The 15225-nt window shown below is 60.0% G+C and overlaps 1 protein-coding gene and 1 long non-coding RNA gene across 2 annotated transcripts in view; one reads left to right on the plus strand and one right to left on the minus strand.

Annotated features, from left to right (window-relative positions):
- HS6ST1 (heparan sulfate 6-O-sulfotransferase 1) overlaps positions 1 to 13719 on the minus strand; it is a 53475-nt gene extending 39756 nt beyond the window's left edge. The window contains exon 1 of the mRNA XM_001141733.8: positions 12880 to 13719. Within this exon, the coding sequence (XP_001141733.1) occupies positions 12880 to 13406 (527 nt within the window). The 5' untranslated portion in view covers positions 13407 to 13719. The remainder of the gene's footprint in view (positions 1 to 12879) is intronic.
- LOC107973767 (uncharacterized) overlaps positions 12312 to 15225 on the plus strand; it is a 39262-nt gene continuing 36348 nt past the window's right edge. Inside the window, exon 1 of the long non-coding RNA XR_001716185.2 lies at positions 12312 to 12566. This is a non-coding gene — a long non-coding RNA (uncharacterized LOC107973767). The remainder of the gene's footprint in view (positions 12567 to 15225) is intronic.

Raw genomic sequence — 15225 nt, forward strand, 5'->3', positions numbered from 1 at the left:
CCACTACCTGCCTTTTACCCACTTGGCTGAAACCTGACACCCCTCTACTTTGTAAGAATGATGTTCTCTGCTGGGAACGTTGCCAGCCCAGCTTCCAGGAAAGCAGAGTAACAAACCCCTCCTTGCTGGGCCTGGCTTCCCGATGGGCCTGCTTGGACAGTTTTAAAGCATGACTTGGGAGGCCTGAACTTTTGCAGGGTTCAGGACGTGTGCCGACAAGCGGCCCTGCCTGGACTTGCGTGAGCTAAACCAACTGCTCAGACCTGCTCACCTTCCTGCCTGCCAGGAGGGAACAGAGGCAGAAGAGGAGGGGCCGAGCCCCTCCAACCGGGAGCCCTGGGGTCTGCGGTGGGCGGGAAGGAAGGAGGCTGTGGCAAGGGTTGGAGCCTGGCTGGCTGAGGCCCTTGTTCTCCAGGCAGAGCTGGAACCCACTCTCACTCTGGGGCCTACCTTCTCCCCGGCTTAGTGCCTGGGCAGGGCCTCTCCTTACGGGTGACATCACAACCCTCTCAACTCCCCCGGGAGACCATCTGCTCTGCCTGCCCTTGATCCTCTCAGGGGAGCTGAAGCATCACACCTGGTGACGGCTGCTTCCAGCAGGCCACTCATTCAGCTGGACCTTGAGGAGGGTGGGCCAGCAGTCCCTCAGGACCTGCCCAGGGTCCCTGCACCATCCTGGACTCCCTGGCGAGCCCACCTGCTCGCAGAGCAGCTGCGTTACCCTCCCAGAGGCAGGCACTGTGGCGGACATGAGCCACACGCCTGGCTCCCCACTCTGGGGAGTGACCTGCCTGCGACTTGTCACTGGGAGGAGTTTGGGGGAAATCCTGGAGGCACAGGCCTGTGTGTGAATCCCAGCTCTGCCACCGGTGACCTTAGTTGACGAGTTATTTAGGCTCTTTGAGTCTCAGTTTACTCATCTGCAAAACAGCGCCCCTGACAGTGAGGCCTGAATGAGACTGTCACAGCCCCTCCCTGCTCCCAGACTGCACCCTCGGGACAGGAATGCCCTCCTTTGTGCCTCCGCTCCTCAGCAGGGCTACCACGCTGGTGTCACTCCACAGGACAGTGCCTTCCCTGGCTTTCCCTCCATCAACTGTGGTCGGCCTGGAGAACGTGGCTGCACCGCTGCGAAGATTTCTCTGCCAGGGAATGTGGACCAGGATTCCAGGGAGAACGCAGCTGCACACTCCACAGCCTGGCTCCCTGCTCCAGGACGACACCCCCACCCCACCCTGGCCATGATGACGCAAACAGAAAACCTCAGTGCTTACAGATCCCGATCTCCCACGGTCACCAATGCTCTAGAGAGGTAAATATTTACACAGGAGCCTCTAAAGCTCATAACTCAGAGGGGAGATGTTCCCCCTGCCACCTAGGGGCTGCAAACATTTGTTCCTGCAAGCCCTGCAGCAGAAGGCGCTTTCTAATTCTCAGGTGGATGGTGATGTGTAGGCCCTTCTGTCCTAAGCCAGTGGGGGCACGGCAGCAGGGGTACTGCAAATATGGGGCTGGGGTCACATGGGGTGGGGGCACATTCCAAGGCTGGGATGATGAGGGGGCTACCACCCCCATGCTCCTTTCCGAGGGGGTGCGAAAAGCTTTATCCATAGAGCAGTGCCCCACAGGGACAGCCCTGGGTGCGCCCGCAGCAGACGGTGCCCAAGGGGCCTGGGGAGTGAGGGCAGGGCCAGGCACCAGGCTGGAGGCACAGACAGCAGTGTCGTCACTGTCACGGGGGGAGGCTGAGGCACAGGGCGTGGACATCCAGCTCCTTGGCCGGGCCTGGGGGGTGACACAGGCAGGCTTCCCTCTGGGAAACGCCCACCTAGATTTTCACTGGGAGTTGGGGTGGGGGGGCCCTGTGACTTCAGAGCCGTGGGTTCCAGGCTCTGGTTTTAGGTGGTTTTAGTTGGGTTTCCTTCCAACTCAATCTCAAAGGGACTCCAATACATGCGGCAAATTTGCTGTGAGGGGGCCCTGGTACGTGAGGAACTGTCTGCTTGTCTGGCCTTCCTGGGCTCAGGGCTGTGCAGATGCCACCGTGGGCACTGCTGAGGATCTCCAGAGAAGGCCCTGGGGGGTGCATGCTGCAGGGAGGATGCTGGTCAGCTGCCATCTGTCCACCCGCTCACACTAACAAGCCCCCGGCTGAGCTCTCACCACCAGCAGGGTCCCATGGGGTTCAGAGGTCAGCAGGCATACCTCTTCTTGGCATGTGACTCAGCTGGAAGATGGGATGTACCTGGGCCAGCCTGGCCCTACCTGGTGCAGGCACCGGGATGCCACAGGCCCAAGTCCACACATGGAGAAATGATGAACAGGAGGAGAGAAGCGGGGAGCATGCTACCCATGGAACCTGGCACCAGGACACATAAAGAACGCTTACGAACCAATACACGAAGCACAAACAGCCCTGTAGGGGAAAACAGGCCAAAGACATGAACAGGTCGGTGGAAGAGACCTCACTGACCAATAAACACATGGTAAGATGCTATCTCTCTGCCATGGGGAAACATGCACTAAGAGCACAGAGGTCCCATTTCCTGGCTCCTGGCCTGGCAGAAATGAGCCAAGAGTGCCCGCCCAAACAATCGGGAACCACGGGCACAGCATGGTGGTGAGGAGAACCTCCCTCTGACACAATCCTAGGGACACACAGGGACCATGAGCGAGCACCGTGGCCGCACCTGGACTGTGATGGCCAAAGTGAAATGCTCCCCGCAGCTGCATTAGAACCGAGCAGAGATCCGTCTGGACTACCTTGATGTTAAGTCCAGCAGTCAATGAATTAAACATGCATGTCAGGGACCAACAGGGATAAATCTCAAAACAAGGCTGAGTGAAGACGGCAAGTTGCAGAAGGTCAAGCAGAGTTTGATAAGGGTTCTGGAAAGTTAGTAACATCAAAACAGCACTGTGTATCATTTAAGGAATACACACATCTACAGCGAAAGCATAAACACAAGGGCAAGAAACACGTGAAACGCAGGGCAGTGGTGCTGAGCGAGGCTGCAGGGAGGCAGGGGTGGGGTGGAGCACAGTGCATGGGGTCTTCACCTGCGAGCCGCACCCAGCTGAGCCTGCAGTGGGAACAGAGGTGAAACTCCACAAGGCTCCCCAGTTACACCCCCGGAGATACCATGTAGGGGGTGATAGCAGCTGGTGGGGTCTAGGGAAGGGAGGAACCACTGCATCCGAGGAACAAGGCCTGGGCCCTCAGCCAGGCGAGCCTCTGTGCAGGGCCAGCATCACGTGGCATCCACCCCTTCCTCCTCTTGACCCTGAGTTCCTCTTGGTTGGGTCTCGAGGTTCTCAGATGGCTGGGGGTGGGGTCAGGCTGCCACCCACAGGGTCTCACGACCTGGGCACCAGGACAGATGTGCACAGTCTCTACATCCTGGCTGCTGGCCAGAGAGGGCCAGAGCTTTCTGGAGATCCTGGTAGAGACAGCCTTTTGTCAAATGGGCACAGTCAGGAAGGCACTGGGTGGTCCCAAGGCCATAGCCCAAGGTGAGCAGGAGACCCCCACAGCCAAAACACAGCATGCTCCAGGTCATCACCTTGGAAGGCCAGTGATGACACTTGGTGATGTCCCAGATAACAGGACCCAACCTGCACAGACTTCAGCTGCTTTGAGGGAAGCTCCCTGCAAACCAACCAATTCATGGAGTGAGAACAAGAGCTGACTTCCTAGCTGGCTCTGGAGGTCTCTTCCCTGTCTCCAGGACAGATGGGTCAGATTCTAGCCTCTTATAGTACAGAGGCCACAGTGGAACTGTGGGTATAATTCCAACTGTCTACCTCCTGCACAGGCACTATGAGTATGCCCATTTTACAGATGGGGAGCCTGAGCTGCAGAAGCCTGTGAGATGCAAAGCCAGGATTTGGCCCAGCTGGTCTGACTGCAAGCCTGGGACCTCTCTTTTGCTCTGCTGACACCCCTGGTATGGTCCCGGGGTTCCCCAGCCCCGAGATGGGTCTTGGCCAGCCTCACCTGCCCTCCTTGTTGCTGGGTTACACATAGAACCTTCTGTCCTAGTTTGCTGTGGAGGGTGAAGGATAGTGTGGAGCTTACAGAGTGGACTCTCATCTCCTACCACTCCATGAGGTGGGAAAAGAAAATGAGGTTGAATGTTCCCAACTTCTCCAGGCAGGAATGGGGCCAGAGCTAGAATGCAAACTGGGCTGGCCCCAGAGATGTCCACCTGATACAGCTTCTGAGCAGCGGCCTGGGCTGACCAGTGGAGAGCCCCTCCTAGGGAACAGCTGTGATCCTGGACAAGGACCAGGCCTGCCCCAGCAGGAGGCCCTGTCACAGGGAGATAACAGGCCCCTGCCCCTGCTCATGACCACTGGGGGCGGTCACCCACGGCCACTGACCTCTGTGGCTTTCAAGGCTTCGTAAACAATTAACTCCAGAGTTTCAATCTCTCCAGTTTGTATCTTTCCAGACAATTAGTGATTTGCTCTGATGGCCCTCCTGTTGGGCCTTTTAACGTTCTGTGTGTAAATAATCCTAGGCAGCTGTGCTGGTCACGTGTGGCCTTCAAAGGCAGGCCAGGTGCAGGCTGTCGGGAGCTGCCTCTCACTGAAGCCCTGGCCCCGCGGTCAGTCTCCCCGCGGCACGCGGACAGCTGGTGACGGCTCGCTCTCCAGATGAGGAACTGGGCCTGCACTAGGCTGCAGAATGCTAAGGGGTTATGAGTGGCCATGGCTCCCATAAGACATGGACACAGTCCGGGGCTGAGGGATCATGCGGTCACCAGGGTCACAGTTAATAAGTCACTGGTTCCTCTACAGAACCAAATGGCAGACTGCCACCCCCCTTTTAGAGATGGGAAGACTGAGGCTCAGACAGGTATCTATCTGGGCCCATGAGACCCACCGGCTCCAGCCACAAGGTAGGAGGGGCTGCCCAGGGCACTCCTCTCTTCCTTGGACTCCCAGCAGAGCTTTCCAGAAGCCCACCCAACACACAGCCCAGGGCCTGAGCAGGCAGCTGAGTCCCTATGGATTCCCTGCCCTCCACTGCAGCCTCAGCGCCTGGTCTGCACAGAGAGGACCCAAGAGCTCCCGAGGTGGCCCCGTGGAACTTGCGGCGTGTCACCCCCACAGGCACCCCCCCGCAGTGAGCTGGGCCCCAGCCCCAGCCCCAGACCACACGCTGTGTGAGTCAAGGAATCAAGGACCAACAGTGGGGTGGGTGTGAGGCCCCAAAGGTCCTGAGTCCTAGAGGGAGTTCAGGGCAGAGGCACCGCGGCAGCAGAAGGCCACAAGCTGGTGGGGACGGGTGCAAATCCTTAGCGCAGCTCCCAGCACCCACAGAGCTGGCTCAGGAGCAACTGGTGGCATGGAGGGGGAGAGTTGTCCTGGATGGTTTTTGCTCCATGGTCAAGGAAAACAGCCCCATCTTCACACCACGGCTGGGGTAGGATGTGTGTGGTCTCTGGTGGCTGGACATCCTCCCTCTGCCCACCTGCAGATCCTAAATGTCCTCTAACAGCCTCCACCCTGGGTTGGGTGGTCTGGGATCAGCACTTGAACACTCCTGTGTGGGCGTGTATCTGCCATGTTTTTCCAAAACAACATCCCTTGCAAGCTGGGGACTTGGGACAATGCCCTGTCAGGAAAGGGGCACTTTCAGGAAAGGAACAAAGAGATTAGGCCACAAGTCCCACGGTCAGAAAGCAACTGGCCTGCTTGCAGGGGCCCCTCTCCACTCATGCCGTCCCATCTCCACTGCCCCCCCTTGCTGTGAGTGGCAGGGTCTCGGATGATGTGTCTGAAACCCAACTGTGCTTTCTGAGCGCTGCTTCCACTCCACACCCCTGCTCATCCTTCAAAACCCTGTGTGTGGGAGGCTTCTCCACTCCCTCAGGGCACTGCAGCCCACACCTCTTGCTACCACCAGCTCACTGTCATTTGGCTGGAGCAACCTCATCCCCTAGGTCTAGGACTATTTTTTTCAGCATAACATACCCCACCCAAACCCAAAACAGACAGCAAATCTTCACAGAGCCAACTGAGTTTCTGAGAAGGCAAGAACAGTCTTAAGAGATGAAAACCTTCTTGCAAACAAAATGTCACCTCACCTATAAATACTGCTGTGGAGTGGGCCTCAAGGAGAGGAGAGCAGGTGCCAGTGAGTGTCCAGGTGGCTGCAGAGAAGTGCCCGAAAAGTGCTGGCAGGGGATGGCCCGAGTCTGCCTCCCGCCTGAATCATGCAGCCCTTCCAGTGGGGCTCCCCTCTGACTGGGCCCCACATGCTACCACTCAGTAACTGCTCCCCAGAGCTCGGCTTCTCATGCTCTTCCCGCCTCAAACCCAAAAGACCCACCACACGCTACCACCAAGCGGGGATTGAGCCCAGTCCTGCTGCCTCCGTGATGCTTGAGGTCTGACCTAGAAACACCCCACAGTCTTTCATAGAGGGGGAATGCAGCCCCACAAAATGCCATGTGGGATGGTGATGGCACCCAGAGAGGGAAGCTGAGGGGCTGGGGAGACTCCTGGGTTTCCCATCTCCTCACCCTCCAGCATTCACTGGGGCAGAGCAAGGACACTGGAGCAGAGGGATGGCCTAGACCCACCTGCACCCACACAGGCTTACAGCACTGCCTCCTGCAGGGCTGATCCTCCCTGGGCCGGTGGTGGCATCGGTGGTGCAGGACCAGAGGAGTACCTGAAAACAGCCCAATCTTATGGGGGAGGTGGCAGAAGGGGTGGCCACACTGCGCCAGGAGCCAAGCACCGCCATGGGCAGTCTCTGCTGCCAGGGGCCGACTCTCAGGCAGCCTTGCCAGCACTACCTTTGCAGAGCCCAGAGCCCAGGCATGATGCCTGTCCTTCTGCTCTGAGTGAAGGCTGCCAGATGTCCTCCTGTAAACGCAACGACACAGGCCTACATGTGAAACTGCCCATGTCTGCCCAGGTCTCAGAAGCCCTAGTGTTCTACATCTGGCTGGTCTGGGCCAGTGGCAATCGCCCCCACCTGCAGACAGCCTTCCATGCGCATGCAGGGGTTGCTGGGAGCAGAGGGCTGGGTGCGGCATACAGCCTTCAGGACAGACAGACAGATGTCCACATGCTAGCTCCTGGCCCTCCAGGCTGAGGGACTGACACATTCTCCACCTTCTCTGGGGCCTGACTTCCTTGTGTGGAAAATGGGGCTGCTCTTCATATACTTGTCTTGGGGGAGTGTTGGGTCCAAACAAGATGACCCATTCCAAGTGCCTGCTAAGTGTGCAGGGGACAAGAGTCACCCTGCCAGCCTCTCTACATGCCCCCATGGCTTGTCACGCCTGTTCCTCATAGAGGCGGAATTCAGTCCTGCAAAATGCCACATGGGATGGTGATGGGCACCCAGAGAGGGTGCACCCCAGGCCCCTGGGAGCTGCACCCCTCTCTCAGCAGGGGTGAAACTCAGCCACCTGTGAGCAGGTGGCGACATGTGGGTGACTGGGCATGGCTGCTCCCAAGTGCCCTACATAGATGGGCCACCCCAAGGGTGTACTCATTGGGCAAGGCTTTGCAATAAAAACCATAAGATTAGCACTTTTCGGTGATTTAAGAGAATAAATTTAAAAAAAAATTCACAATAGGCTGGCGCGGTGGCTCACATCTGTCATCCCAGCACTTTGGCAGGCGAAGTCGGGCAGATCACCTGAGGTCCCGAGTTCGAGACTAGCCTGGCCAACATGGTGAAACCCCGTCTCTACTAAAAATATAAAAAAAATTAGCCAAGTGTAGTGACGGGCACCTGTAATCCCAGCTACGTGGGAGGCTGAGGTCGGACAATCGCTTGAAGCCGGTAGGCAGAGGTTGCAGTGAGCTGAGATCGTGCCATCATTGTCCAGACTGCACTGGACAGAGTGAGACTCCATCTCAGAAAAAAAATTCACATGCTATTCAGTACCAATGAGCGTGCCACTGACATGGGTGCTCACAGACCACAGGTGGGAGCATACCAGGAGTGGGTGTTCTGAAGAGGAAGGTAACATTTGTACCAAGAGCAGTAAAACATTCAGACTATTCAACTCAGAAATTCCACTCCTAGGAATCTCCAGAGGAAATCAGAGCTATGCAGAACATTTACACACAAGGAGCAGTCCTGCAGCAGTCCCCACAGAGTACAGAATGAGCAACCTGCGCACTCACCCACTGCCAACCAGCGGTGGCACACTCAGAGCGGAGCAGCTGCAGCCACTCACATATTAAGTTTTTAATGACAACAGACAACATTTATGGTGAAATTTATATGATGGCTTCAATTACAGTGGAAAAACCATGCATGGGGAATGGATGATTTTCCTTTTCTCCCTCTGCCTCATACTTTCCTCCCACTCATCTACCAAACAATCATTATAACCACAACAAAGGGGAGTGTGAGAGCAAAAGCCTCCAACTCCCTGAAGGACGACAAGACCAGGCCCCTTCTCCTCCTCCCTCCTGGGCCCTGGAGGACGCCAGACCCAAGGTGGCCACTCCCCTGTGTGGCAGCCAGAACTCCTGCTGAGAAAGAAACCTGGATTCCCCGGCCCTAGGGACCAAGGTGGGCACTGCACTCTCTGGGACTGGGCTCTCTGATCCAGGAGCAGGAGTCCCCAGGCCCCAGTTTTATGCGTGAAGTGCCTAGGACAGGAAGCTGTGGCTTGAAGACCACCAGAGCAGCATGGCAGAAATGATCCCCCAAGCTAGAGGACCATCTAAAACGATCCTGTCACCCAACCATTCGTAAGTTTGCCTTATCATGTGTTTGCTTAAAAAAAAAAAAAAAAAGGATTTTTTATCTATTTTTAGTGAAAATCTAGGAGCATCTTGACCACAGATTCCCTTCTCATCTTAACCAAAGGCCTCTCTAGGCAATGCAGGCACAGTGACACCCCCAGCCTGGTCCCCAGGTCCTGTTCATTGGCCCCAGTCACATGCTCTGGGTAACATCTGTCCCCATCACAGCAGATGAGGGTTTCTCCCTTGATCTCAAAGAAGAAAGCGATTATGAAGGTAAGGTGGAAACTGTCGTGTGCCACAGAAACAAAGGCTGTCATCCAAGCCCACCCCTACCTGGTCTGCCCCACCAAGGAGTCCCCAGGTTCTCAGGGAACACCATGACACTCAAGGCTGACTCCGTGAACCTGAGTCACAGGGAAAGGGCAGGGACAGAGCCCAGATCCTGCAGAGCCCAGGAAAAAAAAAATTCCCACGGTGCCAGCATGAGGGCAGTGCCAAGGTGGCACGGTGTCAGATGGGACAGCAGTCGAGGCGCCTAAGGCAACAGGGGAGCCTAGGAACAGAAAGCCAGGGAAGACTTCCTGGAGGAAGGGGCATCTGAGCAGACTGAAGGGAGGGGAGGAGCAGGCAGAAAAGTGGGAGAGGAGAGCAGGCACACCAGGTGGACGGCACACAGGTCCAGCACCAGGCGGATTTCTGGAGTCTGAGAAGGCTTCAGGATCACGGAGGGCAGGTCAAAGGCGAGGCTGCGGGCTCCTGCGCCATCCCTCCAGCAAGGAAGCACAGGTCTCTGCAGGGCAACGTCACAGAGGCTGCGAGCCCACTAAGGGCTCCAGAGAGGCCCTGGTGCAGAGAGGATGTGAGCTGGTCCCGGGTTCGCGGCCAAGGTGGCCCAGATGCCACACTTGGGCTCCAGATGCCCTCCGTGGCCCCAAATGAAGCCTACATGATTTCAGGGACATTTCCAGGGTGGCCCGGGCAAGACCTTGACCATGCCTGCTCTTGCGTTGCCTTCAGGCAGACGGGAAGAGGAAGGAGGGAGGTTCTGGCTCTGGAGCACCATCTGGACCCTCTGAGTGACAGCGGAGTGTGGGGTGCTGAGACATTCTAACCGAGGGGTCCCTGGAATGGCTGGCCATTTGGCTGCTGCCTGGGGATGGCCACACCTCTTTAAGGCCAGCCAGCAAACGTCCTTTCAGTGGAGTCTTACAAGCACCCTGGCTGATGTCGGCAGATGAGGCAGCCCCCATGGTGAACACGGGACTAAAGAGGGACCCGCCAATGCTCTGCTCACTCTTGTTCCTTTCTACCAAGGCAGCCAAGCACTAACAGCCACTAGAAGTTCCAAACCATATTCCAGGAAGACATCAAAAACCTGTCCATCTCCATGGATGCCCAGCTCAGAGCAGCCCAGGCTGATGCTGTGCAATGGGGAGGCTGGCAGCCGGGAAGAGCCCCACCTCTCTTACGCGCACCACAGGCCCACTGAGACCCTCCCAAACCGCAGCAGGGAATGGGAGGGGCTTGGTGGAGAGGTTCCAGGAGCCAGCCTTGGGCAGGGAGGCAGGCAGAGACAGAAGGAAAAGAGGGTCTCAGTCCCCAGAGAACACGGAGATGGCAGTGCAGAGCCAGAGTGAAGACATCGCAGGAGGGCCAGGGTGACACCTGAGTCTCCTGACACCAAGCCCACTTAACACCAGGCACCCCAGCAGGGATGGGCACTGCCCCTGATAGAGAGTTGCTGGGTCCCTGGGCAGATGGGGGAAGTGCATCCCAACCGCCACAGCACAACAGCTTAGCCCAGCTCCAGCCTGGGCCAGAAGACTCAGGTGGCGGGGCAGCGCTCAGCAGGTGGACCTCAGTGCAGCTTGGCCCTGCGAGCACAAAGGCAAGATTACCTTGGCCTCCTGATGAAGCTCATTAAAAAAGCAATCTACCTAGTGCCTGCAACAGAACTGAAGGGAGTGGAGGCGGAGAAGAGGGACTCGGAGGGTGGGGTGCTGTCACCTGCCCGGTGGCACAACCCACTTCCAGAGTGGGTGGCAGAGGGGGCCTCCTGATGGCCCTGGAAGCCCCTCCCAACCCTGCCGCATGCTGCTGAGCTAGCAATTTCCAGGCTGGCAGCCCACCTCCGCCAGAGGCATCTGCGTTTTCCATTCTTGCTCCACACATGCTCCCTGGGCAGGGGGAGCCGGGCCTTCCTGGTGTAGCACCTGGGGCCCCATCGGCCCCACCTGGTCCTCCCACTCTCATGGACAAACTCCAGAGAAAGGAGGCCAAGGCTCTTCACCCTGGGGACCCACAGGCGTGCGGGGCTGCAGGAAGAGCATCCTGGTTGCAATCTAGGGCTGAGGTGGCCTCTGCTGAGCAGGCTTGTTTCAAAAGCTCCGGCTTCTTGGCGGCCCGAAGCTTCCATGCAATCCTCTTAGGCTGCCGAGCTAAGTCCCTCTGGCAAAGGGGGTGACCCCCATCCTTGCACCCCCCACAGGTAGGGAGGCGTCTGTTGGTATTGGTCAGTGACCAACTCTGGGAGCCTACTGTTCTGACTGGCGGAAGGGTGGGTGGGGGCATGGCTGTGGTCCCAGGCACAGCTGAGCCTAGCACAGAGAAGCTGGACCAGGGTTAGGGGGGCCCTGCAGCAGGAACGTGCATCTGTGCAGAGCAGACTAAGTGCTGGGCCGGAAGCAATCCTTCAGGGTCCCTAGACAGGCAGCTCTGTGACCGCCAAGTGTAGAATGTGGCTGTAAGAGGCTCAGAACATCACCTCCCAGGCTGGGAGCTGCAGTGTGTGTGTGTGTGTGTGTGTGTGTGTGTGTGTGTGCGCGCGCGCGCAGTTGGGGGAGGGGGGAGAAAGAAAAGTGGGAAGATGCCCCTCCAACTCTAGGACCCCAATTTCCTGACAGCCTGAGAAAGACCACAGAGCAAGGATTGAGGTCTGTGCAGGGGAGCAGTGTCTCGGACTCTGCTCAGCTCCAGGCTGGCTGGACCTTCCAGGCTCCCCAGGCACACCTGAGAGCCTACAGCCTCTGGACCCAAGAGTGCCAGCCAACACGCCTACAACCGCCCAGCCTCCTACCACCAGCCTGTCTGCAAATTCAGTCCTAAGGCAAATTTGGAAGAGAAACAAAAGGCAGACAAGAAGCCCTGCTCCTGGCCCTTCCCAGCCCAGACGTTGGGGAGAAAGGCCCCGCAGGGCATCCCTGCAGGACGAATGGGCACCAACAGGAACAGGAGGAAAATAACCCCAACTTTAACTGCTGGAAACCCAGCAGCACCCCAGGTTCCCCTACAAACGGCTTCCCAGAAGAGCTGCCCCGGCACCCCTCCCATGCTCTGTGTCCTCACGCAGCTCAGCTCTGACATGGGGCTGGGGGACCCCGGAGAAGGGGTGTGGCAGCACAGGTTCCCTGGACCAGCTCAACTACCCCCAACCTGGCTGGTAGCTTCCTGGGGAAGGTGGTCCCCCATCGGGTGGCTTTTGTTCCTCTCTCCAGGCAAGCCTGTGCCTGGAAGAATTCGGCTGGCAGGCCCCACTGGGAGGACAGGCGGTACTGCCTCCTCCCCGCCCCCAGCCCCAGGTCAACAGGGCCTTTGTTCTACCTGCACACACCGGCAGGCAGGCGGGCAGAGCCAGCCCCCTTCCCTGGCAGCTCCCCCACCCTCTGAAGGCAGGCACTCCAGGCACAGGGGCGGCACCTCACTACTCTCACTTCCACTTTTGGGACCACAGCACCGAAGCGGCACGGGGAAGCCAACACTCCAGGTAGGCCACGCACACACCCAGAAGCCCGCGTCCCCAAGTCCGGCGGGCCAGACCTCACGGCGCACAGCAGGTAAGGTGGCCCGAGGGCAGCGGGCGGGGACCCTAGAGAAAACCCGGGCGCTGCGCAGTCAAGCCGGCAGTAGGGCAGCACAAGGCAAGGAAGAGAGTGAGAGCGAGGTCAGAAAGCGCGGTGACAGCCGGCTCAACCAGAGGAGCTGGGAGCTTCGGGCGCTCGGCAGGTCGGGAGGGGTGCCGGCGAGTGGGGGCCCCCAAGAGGGCAGAAGGGGGTAGGGAAGGCAGGGCCGACCCAGTACAGCACGGCGGGCATACGGCCCGGCCTCGGGGGCGCAGCTGCGCGAGGATCCCGCCGCCCGGGCGCTCACCTGGGCGTGCGCAGCGCGGCGGAGTCGCGGCGGTCCAGCACGCCGGGCACGCAGTTGGTGAGCTCGGTCCAGTCGGCGTGCAGCCCGCAGCTCCAGCCGGTGGAGAAGCGGGAGAAGAGCCAAGTCTCGCGGCGGTTGGGCCGGTAGCAGGTGCACTTCTTCTGGCCGGGCCGGCAGTCGCACGGCACCTCGAGGCGTACGTTCTGCACGAGGTGGCGGCCGAAGGTGGTGCCGCCCGTCTTCTGGATGTGCAGGAAGACGATCACGTCGTCGCCCTTCATGTCGAAGCGCAGCGAGCGCTCCAGCTCGCGGACCGGGAAGTAGTACTTCTTCTCGTAGTGGGGGTCGGGCGTGGGGAACAGGTCCAGGTCGTCGGGCGGCGCGCGGCCGCCGGGCGCGCCCAGGCTCAGTCCTGGGCCCGCGTACTGGTACAAGATGAGCATGAAGCACACCGAGCCCGCCACCACCAGCACGAACTTGCTGGCGCGCTCAACCATGGTCCTGCCGCCGGCGCGCCGCCGCCGCATGTGTCACCATCGCCGGGGCCCGGGCGCGGGGCGCAGGGCCTGGGAGGGCAGGAGGCGCGGGCGCAGCTGCCTCCGCCGCCGCCCGCGCTCCGGCCCGGCCCGGCTACTTGGCGCCCAGGCCGCCCGCAGCGGCGCGGGCCCCGACCCTCCGCGGTGCCATGGCTGCTCCCCGCCCGGCCCCGGCTCCTCGGGCCCGACGCCCGACTCCGCTCCCGCTCGGCCCCGCTCCCGGCCCCGGCCAGCACAGCGCTCTCCGCGGCCCCAGCACCAGCCCGCTCCGCTCCACTCCGCGCCGAGAACGCTCTGCGCCGCCCCGCGCGCCGCCGCGTCTCCGCAGTCCGCCGCCGCCGCCCCGCCCCGGTCCGCCCCTGGCCCGCCCCCGTGGCGTCTCTTGCCGTCGCCGCCCGCGCCGATCCTCGGCCCCGCCTCCGGAGTGCCGGGGTTCGCCGCGGGTGCTGGGCGCGGGACCTGGGTCTGCTGCGGTGGCGAGGCCGCTAGCAGGCGGGCAGCCAGCGACTGGGAAGTGATTCCGCCCTCAGGGGAGTGGGGGACCAACCGGCAGTGCGGAGCCGAGGCGTGGGAGACTCTCCTGGCGGGGGCCGCGGTGAGGGGACGCGGCGGCTGGCGCCTCTGGAGCCTGGGTCCGTACCCCCTCCTCCCCAAGTCCCAGCCGCCCACGTCCCCGCAGCCCGCGCGGGAGGAAAGGCCTTGACCTTGCACGCTGGGGCGCTGAAGTTAGACGCTAGCCTACTGGGCTGCACTTCCAGGGACCAGGGCGGCGGGGGCCGCCCACCACCAGGACCGAGAGGGAAAGCGAGGCTTTCCTTTCCTGCTCGACCCCCTCACCCCTGCGGCTGGCTTTGGGACAGTGCCCCGCAGCCCCGCATTGAAGAGATGTTGGGCTGTCTGCAGAGGCCTGCGGAGCGGCTTTATGGCTTCCTCCTTGTTTGAAAGGAATATCAGACGAGGTGCATTTTCCCCCATCCATGTTTATTATACTCCAATGAAAGAGTTATAAAACATTGAGCCAATTCTTAAGAATCGTGAGTGCCCACCAAATATTCTGTCTTTCGTGGGTTGGTTGGAGAGTCCAGCGGCCCGGGCCCAACCTGGCTGCGGAGGGCTCGCTCCCCGTTGGCTCGTGTGTGGGCCGGGTGGTGCGGGCTCCTCACTCGCCGCCGCCCAGCCTGGCAAGCACGCGCGGCATTCGTGGGGCGGGGGGTCCCGCCAGGTGCCCACTCACGCTGCTTGGGCTCTGGCAGTACTCGGAGGCTGCAGCCCGTCGGAAGCGCAGGAGTGGGGCTGGGACCTGCCAGGATCTCACAGCTGCAGGGCCGGCCGCGGTGGGCCCTAGTGTGTTGGTTCAGGCCAGCGAGGGCTCCGGGAGCGAGTCTGGCTGCCAGGCGTGGGCTCCCAGTGTCCACCTCAAGCCCTGCCGGGGACGGGGTCGGGGGGGGAGGCGGGGTGGTGCCCTGCCTTCCGTTCTGTTAGGGACCGGAAGCGATCATGGGGTGTCAATTATGCCTCAGTAAAGCTGTTAAACGTAGACAACATCACACCAGAAAGCCCTCCTGGAAGCAAACCCAGAGAGCTGGAAAAACCAACACCCCAAACCCAGCTGAGCGGGCGGCATGCATTTTCCAAAGGGACCGCAGGAATATCCGCTGTGGACAGGCGGGTGCAGAACCCTCAACACAGCCCAGCGCACCCTGGAGTCCATGGTGTGGGGTCCTCAGTGGGACCTAGGGCCCCGAAGCCCCTGCTCATCTTGTAGGCTGCTTTAAAACTGTCCCTGGCCCGAGGGTCCTGGGGGCAGCTT

The sequence above is a fragment of the Pan troglodytes genome, chromosome 13 (assembly GCF_028858775.2).
Source record: "Pan troglodytes isolate AG18354 chromosome 13, NHGRI_mPanTro3-v2.0_pri, whole genome shotgun sequence".
Lineage (NCBI taxonomy): Eukaryota > Metazoa > Chordata > Mammalia > Primates > Hominidae > Pan > Pan troglodytes.